This window comes from Prionailurus viverrinus, chromosome E2, assembly GCF_022837055.1.
Source record: "Prionailurus viverrinus isolate Anna chromosome E2, UM_Priviv_1.0, whole genome shotgun sequence".
Taxonomy (NCBI): domain Eukaryota; kingdom Metazoa; phylum Chordata; class Mammalia; order Carnivora; family Felidae; genus Prionailurus; species Prionailurus viverrinus.
The window spans coordinates 32,511,235-32,525,413 of record NC_062575.1 but is presented as its reverse complement, the minus strand read 5'-3'; the positions used below and the strand labels follow the sequence as shown (position 1 = coordinate 32,525,413).

Here is a 14,179-nt window from a genome sequence, read left to right as displayed (position 1 = left end):
TTGGCTCAGGTCATGATCTTGCAGCCAGTGAGTTCGGGTCCCGCATCGGGCTCTGTGCTGACAGCTCAGAGACTGGAGCCTGCTTCAGATTCTGTGTCTCCCTCTCTCTCTGCTCCTCCTCCACCCACTCTCTCTCTCTCTCTCTCTCTCTTTCTCTCTGTCTCAAAGATGAATAAATGTTAACAAAAAAAATTAAAAAAAAAAAGAAATTGAAAAATCAAGTTGTAAAATAATTATAGTGTATAGTCCCCCTTTTTTTTTTTAAGAAGTATCTAAACTTTTAACAATGGTCACATTATAAGAGAAAGAACTGGAAGGGTGAAGAGAAGAGCATCTTAAACGTTTCCATTTATAAAAACACAAAACAAAATGAATGAAAAAAACACACTAGTGAGGAAAAGCTAAAAAGATCTATGAGTAGTTTAAACAGTAGAGCTAAGTGCTAGGGTTTCATCTGAAATGTATAAGCTTCCCATTTCTTAATACTTTCTGAGTTCCTAAACTGCTGGGGAATCCTGGAGAAACGTGTCACAGGTACCAGAACAATCCCACTCCTCCTGGTCTCACTGACAATACAGACACCCTCTTCCGCTGTCCCTGAAATATTACATTCCACTTACTGGCAGGTGTCCCTCTGCAGACGTGTATCACAAAAGTGGATTTTACAGTGTCGGTGTGTCCTAATTTGTTTTTATTGACTGGCATCCTACCACTCAGTCAGCCATTCCTCCTAAAAAATTTGAGCTGTCTACCGGCTCTCCCATGCTCTTCTCAATTTCCACCATTGCTTGCTTACGTCGCTTCTACCCTCCAGCTAGTGACAACTGAGTGATCTTACTCTTTTCATTTAAAACATTTTTATTTATTTATCGATGTGTAACTTTGTTTAAAGTTTATTATTTATTTTGAAAGGCAGAACACACGTGAGTAGGGGAGGGGCAGAGAGGGGGGCCAGAGAGAGAGAGATTTCGCACTGTCAGCGCAGAGCCCCACGTGGGGCTCGAACCCACAAACCACGAGGTCATGACCTGAGCCCAAACCAAAAGTCAGACACTTAACCGACTGAGCCACCCAGATGCCCCATCTTATTCTTTTTTTTCAAGTTTATTTTTTTATTTTGAGAGACAGCGTGAGCAGGGTAGGGGCAGAGAGAGGGAGAGACAGAATCCCAAGGAGGCTCTGTACAGTCAGTCCAGAGCCCAACATAGAACTCATTCCCACAAACTGTGAGATCATGACCTGAGCTGATATCAAGAATTGGACACTTAACCAACTGAGCTACCCTGGCATCCAAGCGATCTTATTTTTAATTCTACTCTCCATATAGGTCTTTCAGAATGCACTTTAATAGTCCTTTCAGACTTATTTAAATCTAGATGTTTTCAGTATTTACAAGGAACTTCCAGATTACATTTAAATTGTGTATCTCAATTCTGACTGTAAAATAATAAATCAGCTAACTGGCGTGACCATGAAATATGATGATCTGATTTACACAACTTTCTCATTAACAGAGAACTTGCTTTGCTCCAATGCCTATGAAATTCAGCACATACAGGTATTTGATTGACTTATCCCACACCTACTGCCTTTCAAATGGAGCTCCTGGTCAAACAGAAGGCCAAGAAGTAAGTTTTCTTGGCTTCATCAGCTCTTTCTAAATTCCACCTGCAGTGTCACTGAGCTAGCTTGATGGGAAAACAGCGCTCTCGGGAGCCATGGCCCAACAGTGGCGACATGTGTTGACAGAAAGAAATGAATGGGGCCCCAGGCTCTCTACTGCCATCACCCCCCTTTTAATGAAAGCAGTCTATATTCATTTATTTTATAAATTGAGAGTGCTCGTAACATTTCACTTAAGAAAGAGAGAGAGGGAGAGAGAGAAATAACAAGAAATTTCTACCTTGGGGACAGAGAGAAAACTACTCCTGAAACATACTGGTGGTGGGGCCCAGGCCTTGCCAAAGCTTCGAGCCATCCACATAGCCTTCAGACCCCCAAACATGCTGGCGCCATTTTTCTTATCTCCCATAGGACAATGCACCAAGGTCCTCTAACATATTTTCCAGTAACCCCTGAACCACATAACTGATGCATCAAAATGTGCTAGCATTTGCCATGGTCCACAATTATGCCATAATAACTTTCTATGCATGACTATTACAGAACAAGAAGATTAGTAGTAAAAGTGTCTCTTTAGAAATTCAAGTTCCTTTAGGGCCACCAATTATTAACAACTGCCTTGGGGAACTTGTTGATTCTTAGCAGCTCCAATCATTTTCCATAAAAAAAAAGGTACCCTTTGAAAGATACTTCCTTTGATCTTAGGACTCCCACTTAAAAAAAGAAAGATGTCAGTTCAGTTTAAAGGTATTTATTAAGCACCTGCTATGTGCCAGGCCAGAGAAACCAATATACCAATGCTCAAATCCTTGAAAACTAGAAAGCTAGCATCTGATTCTTTTAAGCATTACCCAAATTAAACATGATTTAGAATGGACTAATAAATATACTCTGACAAAGTGTAGGCAAGAATAATTCATATATACTCCTCAAAAATAGCTTGCAATTTCTCCCAGTAGTCACGACACAATAAAGAAATGTATAACCACAGATACAGCCCTAAGAAATTAATGCATTTTTGAAAATCATTACCTCTCACTTACTAAAATTAAGTCTTTACAAGATTTTTTTAAAAAATGTATTTTGAGAGTGAGAGGAAGCAAGTAGGGGAGAGGCAGAGGGAGGGAGAGAGAATCCCAGCCAGGCTCCACACTGTCTGCGCAGAGCCCCAGGTGGGGCTTGAACTCATGGTCCGTGAGATCATGACCTGAGCTGAAATCAAGAGTCAGACGCTTAACTGACTGAGCTACCCAGGTGCCCCTAAAATTAAGTCCTAAAGCCTTACCAATGATCACTGAAAGGCAAAGCAACTAGCGGGTTATAAGAGATTGCCACGATTATATCCCACATAAGAACTGAAGGCTGGTAGCTTTCACAATTGCAGGGTTCACGTGTATCATTTCTTAAAACAGTTCATCCTTTGGGAAAAACTCATTCTCTCTTCTTCGTCTCACTCTGATCTCTGATGTTACTAGATAAGAGTTTCCCAACCTCGGCAGGACTGACACTGTGGTCTGGATGATTCTTTGTTGGGGGAGGGGTCTCCCGTGCATTGTAGACGACTTAGAAGCATCTCTGGCTTCTGCACACTAGGTGTCAGGAGCCTCCACTCCCCAATCTGGTTGTGACAGCCAAAATGTCTCTAGACATTGGCGAATGTCCCCTGGTGGGCAAAATCCCGCTCATTTGAGAACTGCTTCATTAGACAAATATAATGGAAAACATCATCTTGGGTGTGGAGGGAGTGTCCGCAGCCTATGTTTTGCTGGTAAGAATAGAAAACATTTGCATAAACAAGACACAAACTGCGATAAATACTGTGAGGAAAATAAGTAGGTTAAAGAAAAAAAGTTGGCACAAGAATAGGGTTTACGTTTGATGGGTCAGTACGAAAGGTGAGGTCTTGGTGAGGACATGTGAGCAGATACCTTTCCTGGGAAAGAAGGGTACAGGAATCATGTTCCAGGCAGAGGGAACAGCATGTGCAAAGTCTGAGGTGGGAGAGAGCTTCGCTTGCTTGAGAAATGGAAAGGATGCCAGTACAGATGGGAGCAGGGTAGGCAGGGTGAAGAGTGACATTCAGTGGACTGGGGAGGTGGCAATGAGCCAGATGGTGCAAAGGGTGGGGGTAATCAGGGAAGGCTTCCTGAGGAGGTGACCCACTAGGGCTGAGGTATAAAGGGAGAATAGAAGCTACTAAGCTAGAAAAGAGGGAAGAGCATCCAAGGCAGAGCAGAATACGTGCAAAGGCCTGGTGCATGAGGAAGGAAAGGAGGGGCCAGTGTTACTGGGCCAGGAAAAGCAAGACTGGCATTGAAGCTGTAGAGGCAAGGAATGGCCACAACGTGACAAGTCTTGTAGTCGATCCTAGGAAGTCTGGATTTTATTCATAGTGTAGAAGGATGTCGTGATAAATTTAAAGGCTTTGTATCTATCTAGGGGGATTATTTATTCCAATAGATAGTAACTGATTGCACTTCATGGGCAACCCATTGAAATCAGTGGGGGACAATTATGTTATATTTATAACATAAATATAAATATATACCCTAACACTTTAACCTACATTTCCTACATTTTGAAGAGTACCCAATTCTTTCTGAATGGACAGGCCATGGACTTCACAAAATAACAGGACGTGCAGGGTCTTCTATTTGCCTAGAAGTACAGTTCAACAAAGCTTTCATGGCCTGTGTAGGTCTTGGTGTGGGGAGTGCTCAGCTGAGACTGGCTCCTCTCTCCACCTGATAAAAGAGCCTCTTTGTCTTGTCTTTTTTTTTTTTTTTAACAGGAAACCAAGGAACAGAGATTTCTGGTGGTGGTCCCTCATTTTCTTAAATTGCCTGAAATCTAGTCTATTACTGAACATTAACCATTTGAGTGAACTGTTAAAATCTGAATAGTTTTAGGTTAAATAAAAAGGAAACTTTGGATCACTAGCATAAATTAAAAACCGGAGACACCCGCATCAATGGGCTGCCAAATAAATACCAAGGAAAGGAAACAACACCTTTACGGTCAAGGTATGGGGTCCTGCCTAAGGCTGTGAGCCTTGCTTTCTCTTATTTAGAAAGATAAAAGAGGGGTGAAAGACTTATTAGTCCCAAACCGAGACTTTCTCCTAGACTTAATCAAGACTGAAGGAGGCTGGCAAGGTGAAAAATGTCCTCCCTGTATGAATCACAACGGGATATTACCGCCCGCCCCAACCCCCCGCCATACTTCATATAAAGATATGTGGGGATTCTGGGTGGGGGTATGGGGGCGGGAAATGACCAGTTTGTTCAGACTTTCTCAGCCAACAAAACTCTCCCTCCTCTACATATTAAAATCTGCCTTCACTCATTCTATCAGGTCTGGAGCAAGGGTCTGGGCCTCTATGACATCTTGGTGCCTGAACAGGGACTCTTTTCCCCCTCAGCCCTGGTATTTATTATACTATCTCTTGCTGCCCGCTCAGTACTATGTAATTACACATCCTCTAGCGTTGGGTTTTGGTTTCTTGTGCAAACGGAAGATAGAGGCTTTCAAACTGATTCCTTATTTTTAAAACCACACATTATTACTGTTTTATTTCCTTTTACTCACGACAGTGGTGCTGACTTCTGTCTGGGTTGATTTTATCATAAAGGACTTTGAAACATCTGATACGCACCTTCCATGCAAATAAATATTCTCTGTAACGATCCAATGTTAGGTTTTCATAAGAGAGGATAGCATCTAATTAAGAAGCAAATAACCCAAATATATTAGCGAGTGTGACTAAATAACATTTTTCACTGTGGTGGTTTTTTTTCAATCAATATTTCTGGAGAAATGGAGCAATTAAACAATTATCAGTAATAAAAATTGCTTCATATTAATAAAGATCAGAGAAGTACAAATATGAAATTCAGGCCCGGTAATTTTATGCTCCATTACTTAAGTTACGTCTATTGCAATGTTAAAACTTTGTTTCCAAGTGAACAGCAGGCAGCTGCCGTGCAAAGCTAGTATATTCGGAACCCCAGTGAACCCTGAAACAAACACAGGTGTGACAAATGCATACCAATGATAATTACAGACCTTCAACACCACAAACTTGAACTTCACCAAAATAGATAATTTTTACTTAATAGCTACTCTCAGGGTTGTAATCAAACATACCTACACATGAGTGTTTTGTGAAACACAGTCTTCCCGAGAGCTAATTAATAGTTTCTTAGCAAAACAAAATTTCCAAGAGTTTACCATAAAACACTTAATGGTATTTCAGCGATATACCCTGTAACTCCTTTGTTTTACCAAGGAGTCAGCTCCCTGCTTATTTTATTCGGGTCTAAATGGAAAGTTTCAAGGGGGATTCCGTGTTCACAGCTGTCTGGAACTTTAACCCCCCCTCCTCCACTTTTTTATTTAGTGGTCAAGGTATTCTCTTCACAGCAAATACGTATTCCTTCGTCGTTCTCTCATTCGTGCATATATCCGACGAATAAAATATTTACTGAGAGCCTGGAATTGTATTCCAGCCCAGACCCTGTTCTGCCCACTTCACACAGGCAAGAGGAGGGGACAGGATGTGAACAAGCAACGGAAACCGTGTCAAAGGGCGACAGGTGCCATGAATAAAAGGATGGGGCAGTGGCATGGAAAGTAACACCCATCCCTCTGAAAAAACACTGGAGTCCTCAAGCCAGTTTTATTCGGGAATCTGAGGGATGGAAAATGGTGTCTCTACTGTCCCTGACCCACTGGGAGTTACTGGCAATACCACAGTATAGTTGGTAGCTATAGATTAGACATGCTAAAGCCAAGATAGGGAGAAATAAATCACAGTATAACTTTCTAACGATGCTTTTTCTTGCATGTTATAAATCAAACACGTGACCATGTGTCATACTGCACACAAGCTAAGCAGGTTTAGCGGAAAAGTTTGGAACACGCTCCTCTTTTAATAGATGAGCCTAACGTTAACTTGACCTTAAAGACAGCACTCGTACGTTCAGGGTCAGTGAGTATTTACAGGCCAAGAAGAACAAAGAATATTTATTTTAAGCGGTGTATGGTACAAGGCTATTTGCTCGACAAAGAAAGGCAGCCCATAAAAAATGTCTGCGGCCTGTGTATTTTTGGCAGACAATTGCCAAGGTGTAGTAACAGCTAAATTAAAAGTGACTTTGGGGGCACCTGCCTGGGTGGCCTATTCGGTTAAGCACTGACTTCGGCTCAGCTCATGATCTCACGGTTTGTGGGTTCAAGCCCTGCATCAGGCTCTGTGCTGACAGCTCAGAGCCTGGAGCCTGCTTCAGAGTCTGTGTCTCCCTCTCTCTCTGCTCCTCCCCTGCTTGTGTTCGGTCTCTCTCTCTCTCTCTCTCTCTGTCTCAAAAATAAATAAAAACATTTAAAAAATTTTTTTGGAAAGTGACTTTGGATGACAAACATCTGTAAAAAGGTCATCAGACTCTGTGGTTTTTGTATTATATGGAACAGACACTGGTAGCCAAGAAAACAACTTTATAAATAGCGTAATCAGTCTCGTCTCTAACGGTTAAGAACAATATATGGCACTTAGTAGGTCTCAGCAAATATCTGTTAAAGGTTCACACCGTTTCAATTCTACAATCTGGACTTGAATTAGTTCCACTCAAAGCGAGTGTTTTGCTTAGGTAAGCTGTGCCTTTTCCAGTGTTAACTTAGAATAAGAATGCTTTTGGACCATCACTTGACCAAAAATAAATCTAAACGAAGTCATCATTCAATTTGTATGAGAGACTGTTGGTCCCTCCAGTGGCTACAAGGCAATCCTGTGGAATGCAGCTCTGCAGACCCTATTGACAATGGCAATGAGCATGTTCATAACAATAATAAGGGCTTGTTTTAATAGAACGTTCCACGCATTAAACACATTAATGACCCATGAAATAACTGTTTTATCTGTAACACATTAGGCAACATTGCTAAAACAATGTATTAATTGAAAGTCTATTTCTCTAAATGTAAGATTTTTTAAAAGTATAAAAACGGCATGAAAGTCATTTCGTAAAAACAAAAATAATTCACCTTCGAAACTGGAGCCACAACAAATGATGGCGTGAAAAAGCAAAACCTGGAAAATAAGCCTGGTAATTTTAGATGTGCTATTTTGCTGTAGTCCCATTTCTCTGGTCAAAAGTGGCATCTGTGTATAGAGGGTGACCTCAGAGTCTTATGAATATTTTAAAAGCTTTTAATTTTCCTCTGGGCATGCGTTTCTTCCATAGGACGTTTATCTCTCTTTTTCTTTTTCCTTACTAGGTACAGAGACTCCCGTCCTCAAATACACCTCCCTTACTTCCGTCCTCTTCTGGTCCCTCACGCTACGTTTGATATTACCAGAGCGACCAGAGTAGCGTTTTCTATAAACATGTGGTATCACAATGAAATCCAAAGCAATATCAAACTGAAAATGTCAGTCCTCTAAACATGAAATATAATGTATGAAGAAAAAGTATGTGAATTATCAGTGTGTTTTATAAATTCTCTTTTGGGGGGCATACAAAATATCAGACCAGAGACAATTATTTTACTGTCTGTTTCTTGGATATCAAAGAGAATTCTGAAATTCATCAAAGCTAACCTTCTGTTATGTACAACAGGCTAAGCTGAAAAGAATGTTAACAAGTTCAATTTTCATTCAATCAGCACTACTGCTCTCTGAAATGTTTCATTGCAGGAAAGAAATAAAAATAATCTATATGGTAATTATGAGGATGAATCCCCCAGTAACTTTCAGCTACATGAAAGGTCAGTTCTATTCAAGATATTTTATCAGTCCCCTGCACATACTCCTGTCCTGTCATTTTAAATCTGAACAGCATTTTATTTTCCCATTTACAGCTACCTGCAGAATTAAGTACTTAAGCCAAATAAGAAAAAAAAAAAAAAAAAAAAAGAAATGTTGAACGCTGGCAAAGGCTATAATAGCACAGAGATAAATCGTTCAGCTGCTCTCTCTCAAGCCTCTAGGGCTGCAGATTTTTCTTCTCCTGGTGCACTGTGGGTATTCAAAACTTGTTCAACATGATTTCATTTCATTTCAGGCACTGCCTGAGAAAACTAAATTACAGAATCAATCATACAGAAGGTCAGAGTGAGACTTCATTACAAGTATTGCATGCTTGCATGAATATCTTTCATTTATGACTGACCCAATATGTCACAATAGCTGTCTAGTAAAAATAATCCACTTTCTGAAATTGATGTACTACTGATGTCAATGCTACTCAGCAGGCTGGGCAGATTATAGAGAGGTGTTAAAAAAAAAAAAAAAAAACAGCCAACCCTTTGGAGCGCACGTTGTAGATTTTTAGAATTGCAATCTTTTGTAGATTAAAATAATTTCCAGATGATCATCTGAACTGACAATAATGCTTAGAGGTAAAGATTTTTCTAACCAAAATACACTGCTGGCTTTGCCTTGCCGACCACATCCTGTTTGAAAATATACACATCCGCCACAAGCAAATCAAGGTTGTTCTTTGAACTCACAAACGCATCGACATTCAATTTTTCAACAATTTGCTTCTGACTACGAGGGCATTATTTGCATATTTTGAAATGTGAATGCTAATCATTGGGCTCTTTTTAATCCCTCCTTTTTGTTCCTGCTTTCTGTTTTTAAATATGATGGCATAAATTTAAGGAAGATAAACACGTCGTGCTTGTTGCCAACAAAAATGCAGCTAATCAGTAATGTGACAAAACTGTCAGTCTTTCTAAAGGAAAACCAATGAAGCTCTGAAGAAAAGCTGGTTCGATACAACATAAACAAGCTGGCTTTTCTTCTTCTATGAGAGTCTTAATTCACCACAGCAAACCTTAACAGACAGCCATATTCATTTGGATAATAAAACTTCTTACTTGCATAAGGTATGAAATATCCACTGCACACTGGGAAGCCGAATGCATGATGTATAAAGTATTATTTATTATTTTTCTGGTGACCTTCCGAAGGGAAATCTCTGAGGAGCTGCTGTGGAGTATTATGATGTAGCCAGCCAACTCGGTACCCGGAGGGAGATATAGAAGAACCTTGACATAGCCTATTTTTAACCATGCCTCTGGCGATTCTGAATTCAAGTTTATAGGTGAACATGTCAGGTAGTACATAGAACAAAGCCAACGACACGTTGTATTCATCATAATTCTGTCCAAGTACATTTTATTTTTTCCAACATTTGTGATTTAAAATCCCATGACATTTCTTCAAGGTGAAATTCTACTAGAATTTTCAACAAGATTAGTTTGTTTCAAGCCAAAATAAATATCACTCAGGTTCAGCGAAACTTCAGAAAGGCACCAATAAATGTGATGAGGTCCATGTAAATACCATGACAACAGCATGCACTTAGCTAAAGTACTTATACCCTTAAAAATCAATGAAATAATTCAACTGCTTTAGTGATTAGCAATACATTACAAAAGAAGCATTAAAAATTGAGTCCTCTCTCCCAAGGCCAGTCCGTGAAAGCATTGTTCTTTAAGTGTATGTGAATATCATAATTATTTTATGATTCCATCTTTAGTTCTTTCCAATATAGTAAATTCAATTGACCATGAAATGAAATTTCATAGTCAAAATGCCTCCTTTACACTTTTTTATAGCAGCAATAACAGTTTTATAGCTTTAAGGCAAGGTAATTCATCAGATGTTTAATTCAAAGGCAGATTCTTATATTATTAATAAATATTTACCAATTTAATAAAATACACATTTTAGCACGCATTATATGGTCTTTTAACTATTTCTGCAACTTCCATCGGCCTTGCTGAGCATCTATGAATAATGGTGAGCCCTGGTAAACTCCCTTGGTGACTAAACACCCTTTTTTATTTTTATGACTTTCCAGGCACCGCACTGCAAGCCTGACTGTAGAGGAACAGAGGACAAGAACCCTCCATTCCAGTGTCAAAGGGACAAAAACGTAAGGAAGTCCACAGGAAACAATTATTTGTGAGGGTGAGGAACATTTATGAATACTTAATGACCACTTCCTGACTGCTTGCTGCCTCTTTTCTGACAAAAAAGGAAAACTAAAAACCCGATGTTCAGCTCAAACACAAGAGATCACAGGCAAAAGAAAATTATGTTGCGTCAATCCTATTTGGGAAAGCAATCTTACATTTCAGAGAGCACGCTGAATCTTCACACCGCTAATCTACTACATACTTTGCAATCATCTGTTGTTATCTGGGGAATTAACAATGAAACCAATAAACATCATTGGCGTGGTCCTAATGTGCAGAGAAATATGTAAACAAGCAATAGGATTTGTTTTTTGTTATACCAACACATCTGTTTCATTTTATCAGGGTTAAAAAAAAAAAGCCCTATAAACTATTAATCTTGTTTTAAAATGTCTGCTTAGTACCTCACCTAGATCGACACAAATGTATTATACACTATGATGGGGGAAAAAAAAAAAAATCCCAGCAGAAGAGTTTAAAATACTTAAGCAGATTTACTCTGGCGATTGCTGACTATAATTGCACACTAAGAAAAATGGAACCAAAATTATTGCATTAGTGATCTTGGCTCTCTGGAGTGCCTTATTCCGTGTTTATGACAATAAATAACACAATTAGGTATATTTCACACAATAACTCACTCTATATTTTCCTCTGCTGGTTATAAGAAATTATTCTTCTTCCCTTTCTCCGCATCACAGTTTGAGATTTCATTTGAGGTAGGAACAGAACATGTACCATAATAAACATCATGTCACAATCCAACAAATGCAAAAGACCTTGGCACCAGATAAGGGCCTCCATTTCTCAAATCTCTCCTGGGCAAACTTCTAACTCGAGGACATCTCTGTGGTAAACCAAAGCCAAGGGAAGATTGGCTAATTCCAAGCCAACGAATCAGACTTGTTGAAAATCATTTCAAATCGGAAGGATCTTGCTGGGTCATCCTCCTTTAGGTGATCATGAACCAACCCATAACCCTCTTGTCCCTGCACTGAAATGGCACTAGGAAGAACAGTCCTCACGTCCATCAGTAGATAGGCGGAGCACGTTTCAGAACATAGACTCCTGGTCTTTACCATGAGAAGTGCAATGATTAAAAAAAAAAACAAAACACTTTCAAGCAATAAATGTAGTGCCTACCATATGCAACCCACTGCTATGAAGCACGCCATCTTGTTCCACGAGATTTCTTGAGATTGTTATGGAAGGAAGATCCAGGCTTTGAGGGGGAAACTGGGGTGTGAATTCACTTCCCTGGGAAGGCAACGGATCGCTGAGGCCTTGAAAGGGTAGAAGAACATCGGGCATGCCCAGGGCAGGGTCTGATTCTGGAGGAGGCGTGATAGGGGGGATTTCAAACTCCTCATCCCCGAGGCTTGGCGTATGAAATGTCTGCTAAAAGGAAACAAAACACAGACATCTTCATATTCTATTCCGATATCTTATTTCTCCTTGGAGGGAAGAAGAAAGATTTTGCATGAAAACACGGCATAGCTAGGCCAAATATTTATTTCTCAAATGAAAACATCTTAAACACAGATTTCCATATATAAAGTTTTGCTGATCATTCTGATTAAAGATTTAAGTCTCATTATCATATGGTTTTAATGGAGTATCAGTATTAACAGTTTTTTAATGCGTACTTAATTAGCAACATCTGTCTTTGTTGTTAGTTGGAGCATCAGAGACATTAGATTTGGCTATATAACAAATTGCCACTTTATTGATATGTTAGCGAAACAGCTCAAACCGCTTACATTATCCACATGCTTCATAAAATGCTGACGATTTTGTGGTGCACACACACAACATTAATCCAGGAGTGAACATTACACATGTTTACTTTCTGCCACAACATATAAAACAAGTAATATGAAATTGGTGGTTTGCTTTTTAAAGTTCCTTATGGGTATATTCCCAAGTGCCGAGAACGCTTCTATGGAAATTGTTACAGTTCAGAATACAAAATTTTACATAAGGATTATCAGAGCATATATTGAAAGGTCCCAATGCTTTTATTTTAAATAAAATAAAAAGGAGAGTTAAAATAATAAGGGGGACTTATTCGCTTTTATGATGATTTTAATGTGTATCTATCAGAACATTTTTAGGAGTCTTCAAGTCTGGAAGACTATCTATAGAATGAGCACAGAGATACACTGATATACATGTACTAACTGTACTGGCTCATTTACGTAAGCGAGTGTTATCTCTCAAGACCTAAGTAAATAAGGACCTTAGATCCTTAAAGACAGTGTTTTAAAACGGGGCCTTTTGATGTAAATGAGGGCTTCCATGTTCTATTACACCAACCACCTTTCTTAAAATAGAACTTAGATTGGTGGGGGGGCAGGGGGCAGTAGTCAAGGTCTAGGATATTCTTTTGGGTAGGGTGAAGGGGTCAGATATTCTTTCTAGCTCAAAGGATCAAAGTTATAGTTCATTATTAGTACCATTTTTTGAAGAATTAACCGGTGCAAGTTAATTTGGATCTGCTGTAATCGGTTAAGAGAACTAATTAAGAATGGAAAACCATCATTCTTCGAACTATCAATGATGATAACATAATAACCACTTGAGAGAAAATAGAAACAAACTGAAGGAAAAAAAAAACCATTCTGTGCATATAGAACCTGTCCACTGTTAATTGTATCTCACCAGAAATAAAGAGGTCACAAACTATGGGAGTCTACGGTGGGACAGGTGAACATCTTGAGGTTCTCAGCAGATTCGACATATGCAAAAACATTATAGCACAAAAACATGTCTGAAAGCTAGAATGAAGTATTAGATTCTCTGACATATTTATTCTAATACTGACCCTCCAAAAGACGTCAATTTCTTACTGTGGTACCCTGAGTTCCCAAACACAAAGGGATGGATTGGCCACAAACGTGGTTGGCTAATGAACGTAACCCTATGGCTGCATTTGCCGTTATTTTGGCACTAATGTGGTCTAGTAACAGATGCAACTGTAATTTGTGACTCATTTGCTACCCCATTACTGCTTAATGAAATCTAACATATCACATTAACAATACGGATAAACACTCATTCTTGATATGTGGCATTTGGCTGTTTTCATTACCACTGTAATTAACACTTGAAATATTATTTCAATAAATATTTAAAGTACTTTAAAAATGGTCAGGGTAATCATGACACAGACAGAAAACATAAAGCAAATGTGTGAATTTCCAACTCAGAGTATCCCAGTCCCTGTGGCGTTATCTACAGGGCAATATCTATGTGAAGGGAATTGGTTTCAGGCACAATTTCGACTTCACAGCATTCAAACCTAAAGTCTTCCTGAATTAGTTTGCACTCATTAAAATGTTAAAAAACCAAATAAATTTACTTTTAACGCAATGATCGGGAAATTAGGCACATGCTGTAATGTGGCGCATTAACATTTACTTGGGCTTTATTTTTTGTTCAAGATGTACAGTGAAATCGTGGCGTAAGATTAGCTCTTAAAAACTCTAACATAAAGCACGTCTTATGCTAGGCGGTCAAAATTAAGGAGGCTTTCACTTTTATTTTCGTTAAGGAACAGAGAGGTGTCTTA

The 14,179-nt window shown here is 39.1% G+C and overlaps 1 protein-coding gene across 8 annotated transcripts in view; it reads right to left on the bottom strand.

Moving 5' to 3' along the window:
- The window catches only part of TOX3 (TOX high mobility group box family member 3), a 109,215-nt gene that overhangs the window by 13,842 nt on the left and 81,194 nt on the right, over nt 1-14,179 (bottom strand). For 5 of the 8 annotated variants that reach the window (XM_047837132.1, XM_047837129.1, XM_047837127.1 and 2 more), the window contains one exon: nt 11,752-12,006. The exons of 1 other annotated variant lie outside the window; for it this stretch is intronic. In XM_047837132.1, coding sequence (XP_047693088.1) covers nt 11,752-12,006 — 255 coding nt within the window. The remainder of the gene's footprint in view (nt 1-11,751; nt 12,007-14,179) is intronic. 2 more of the 8 variants (XM_047837130.1, XM_047837128.1) reach the window with 1 other exon arrangement.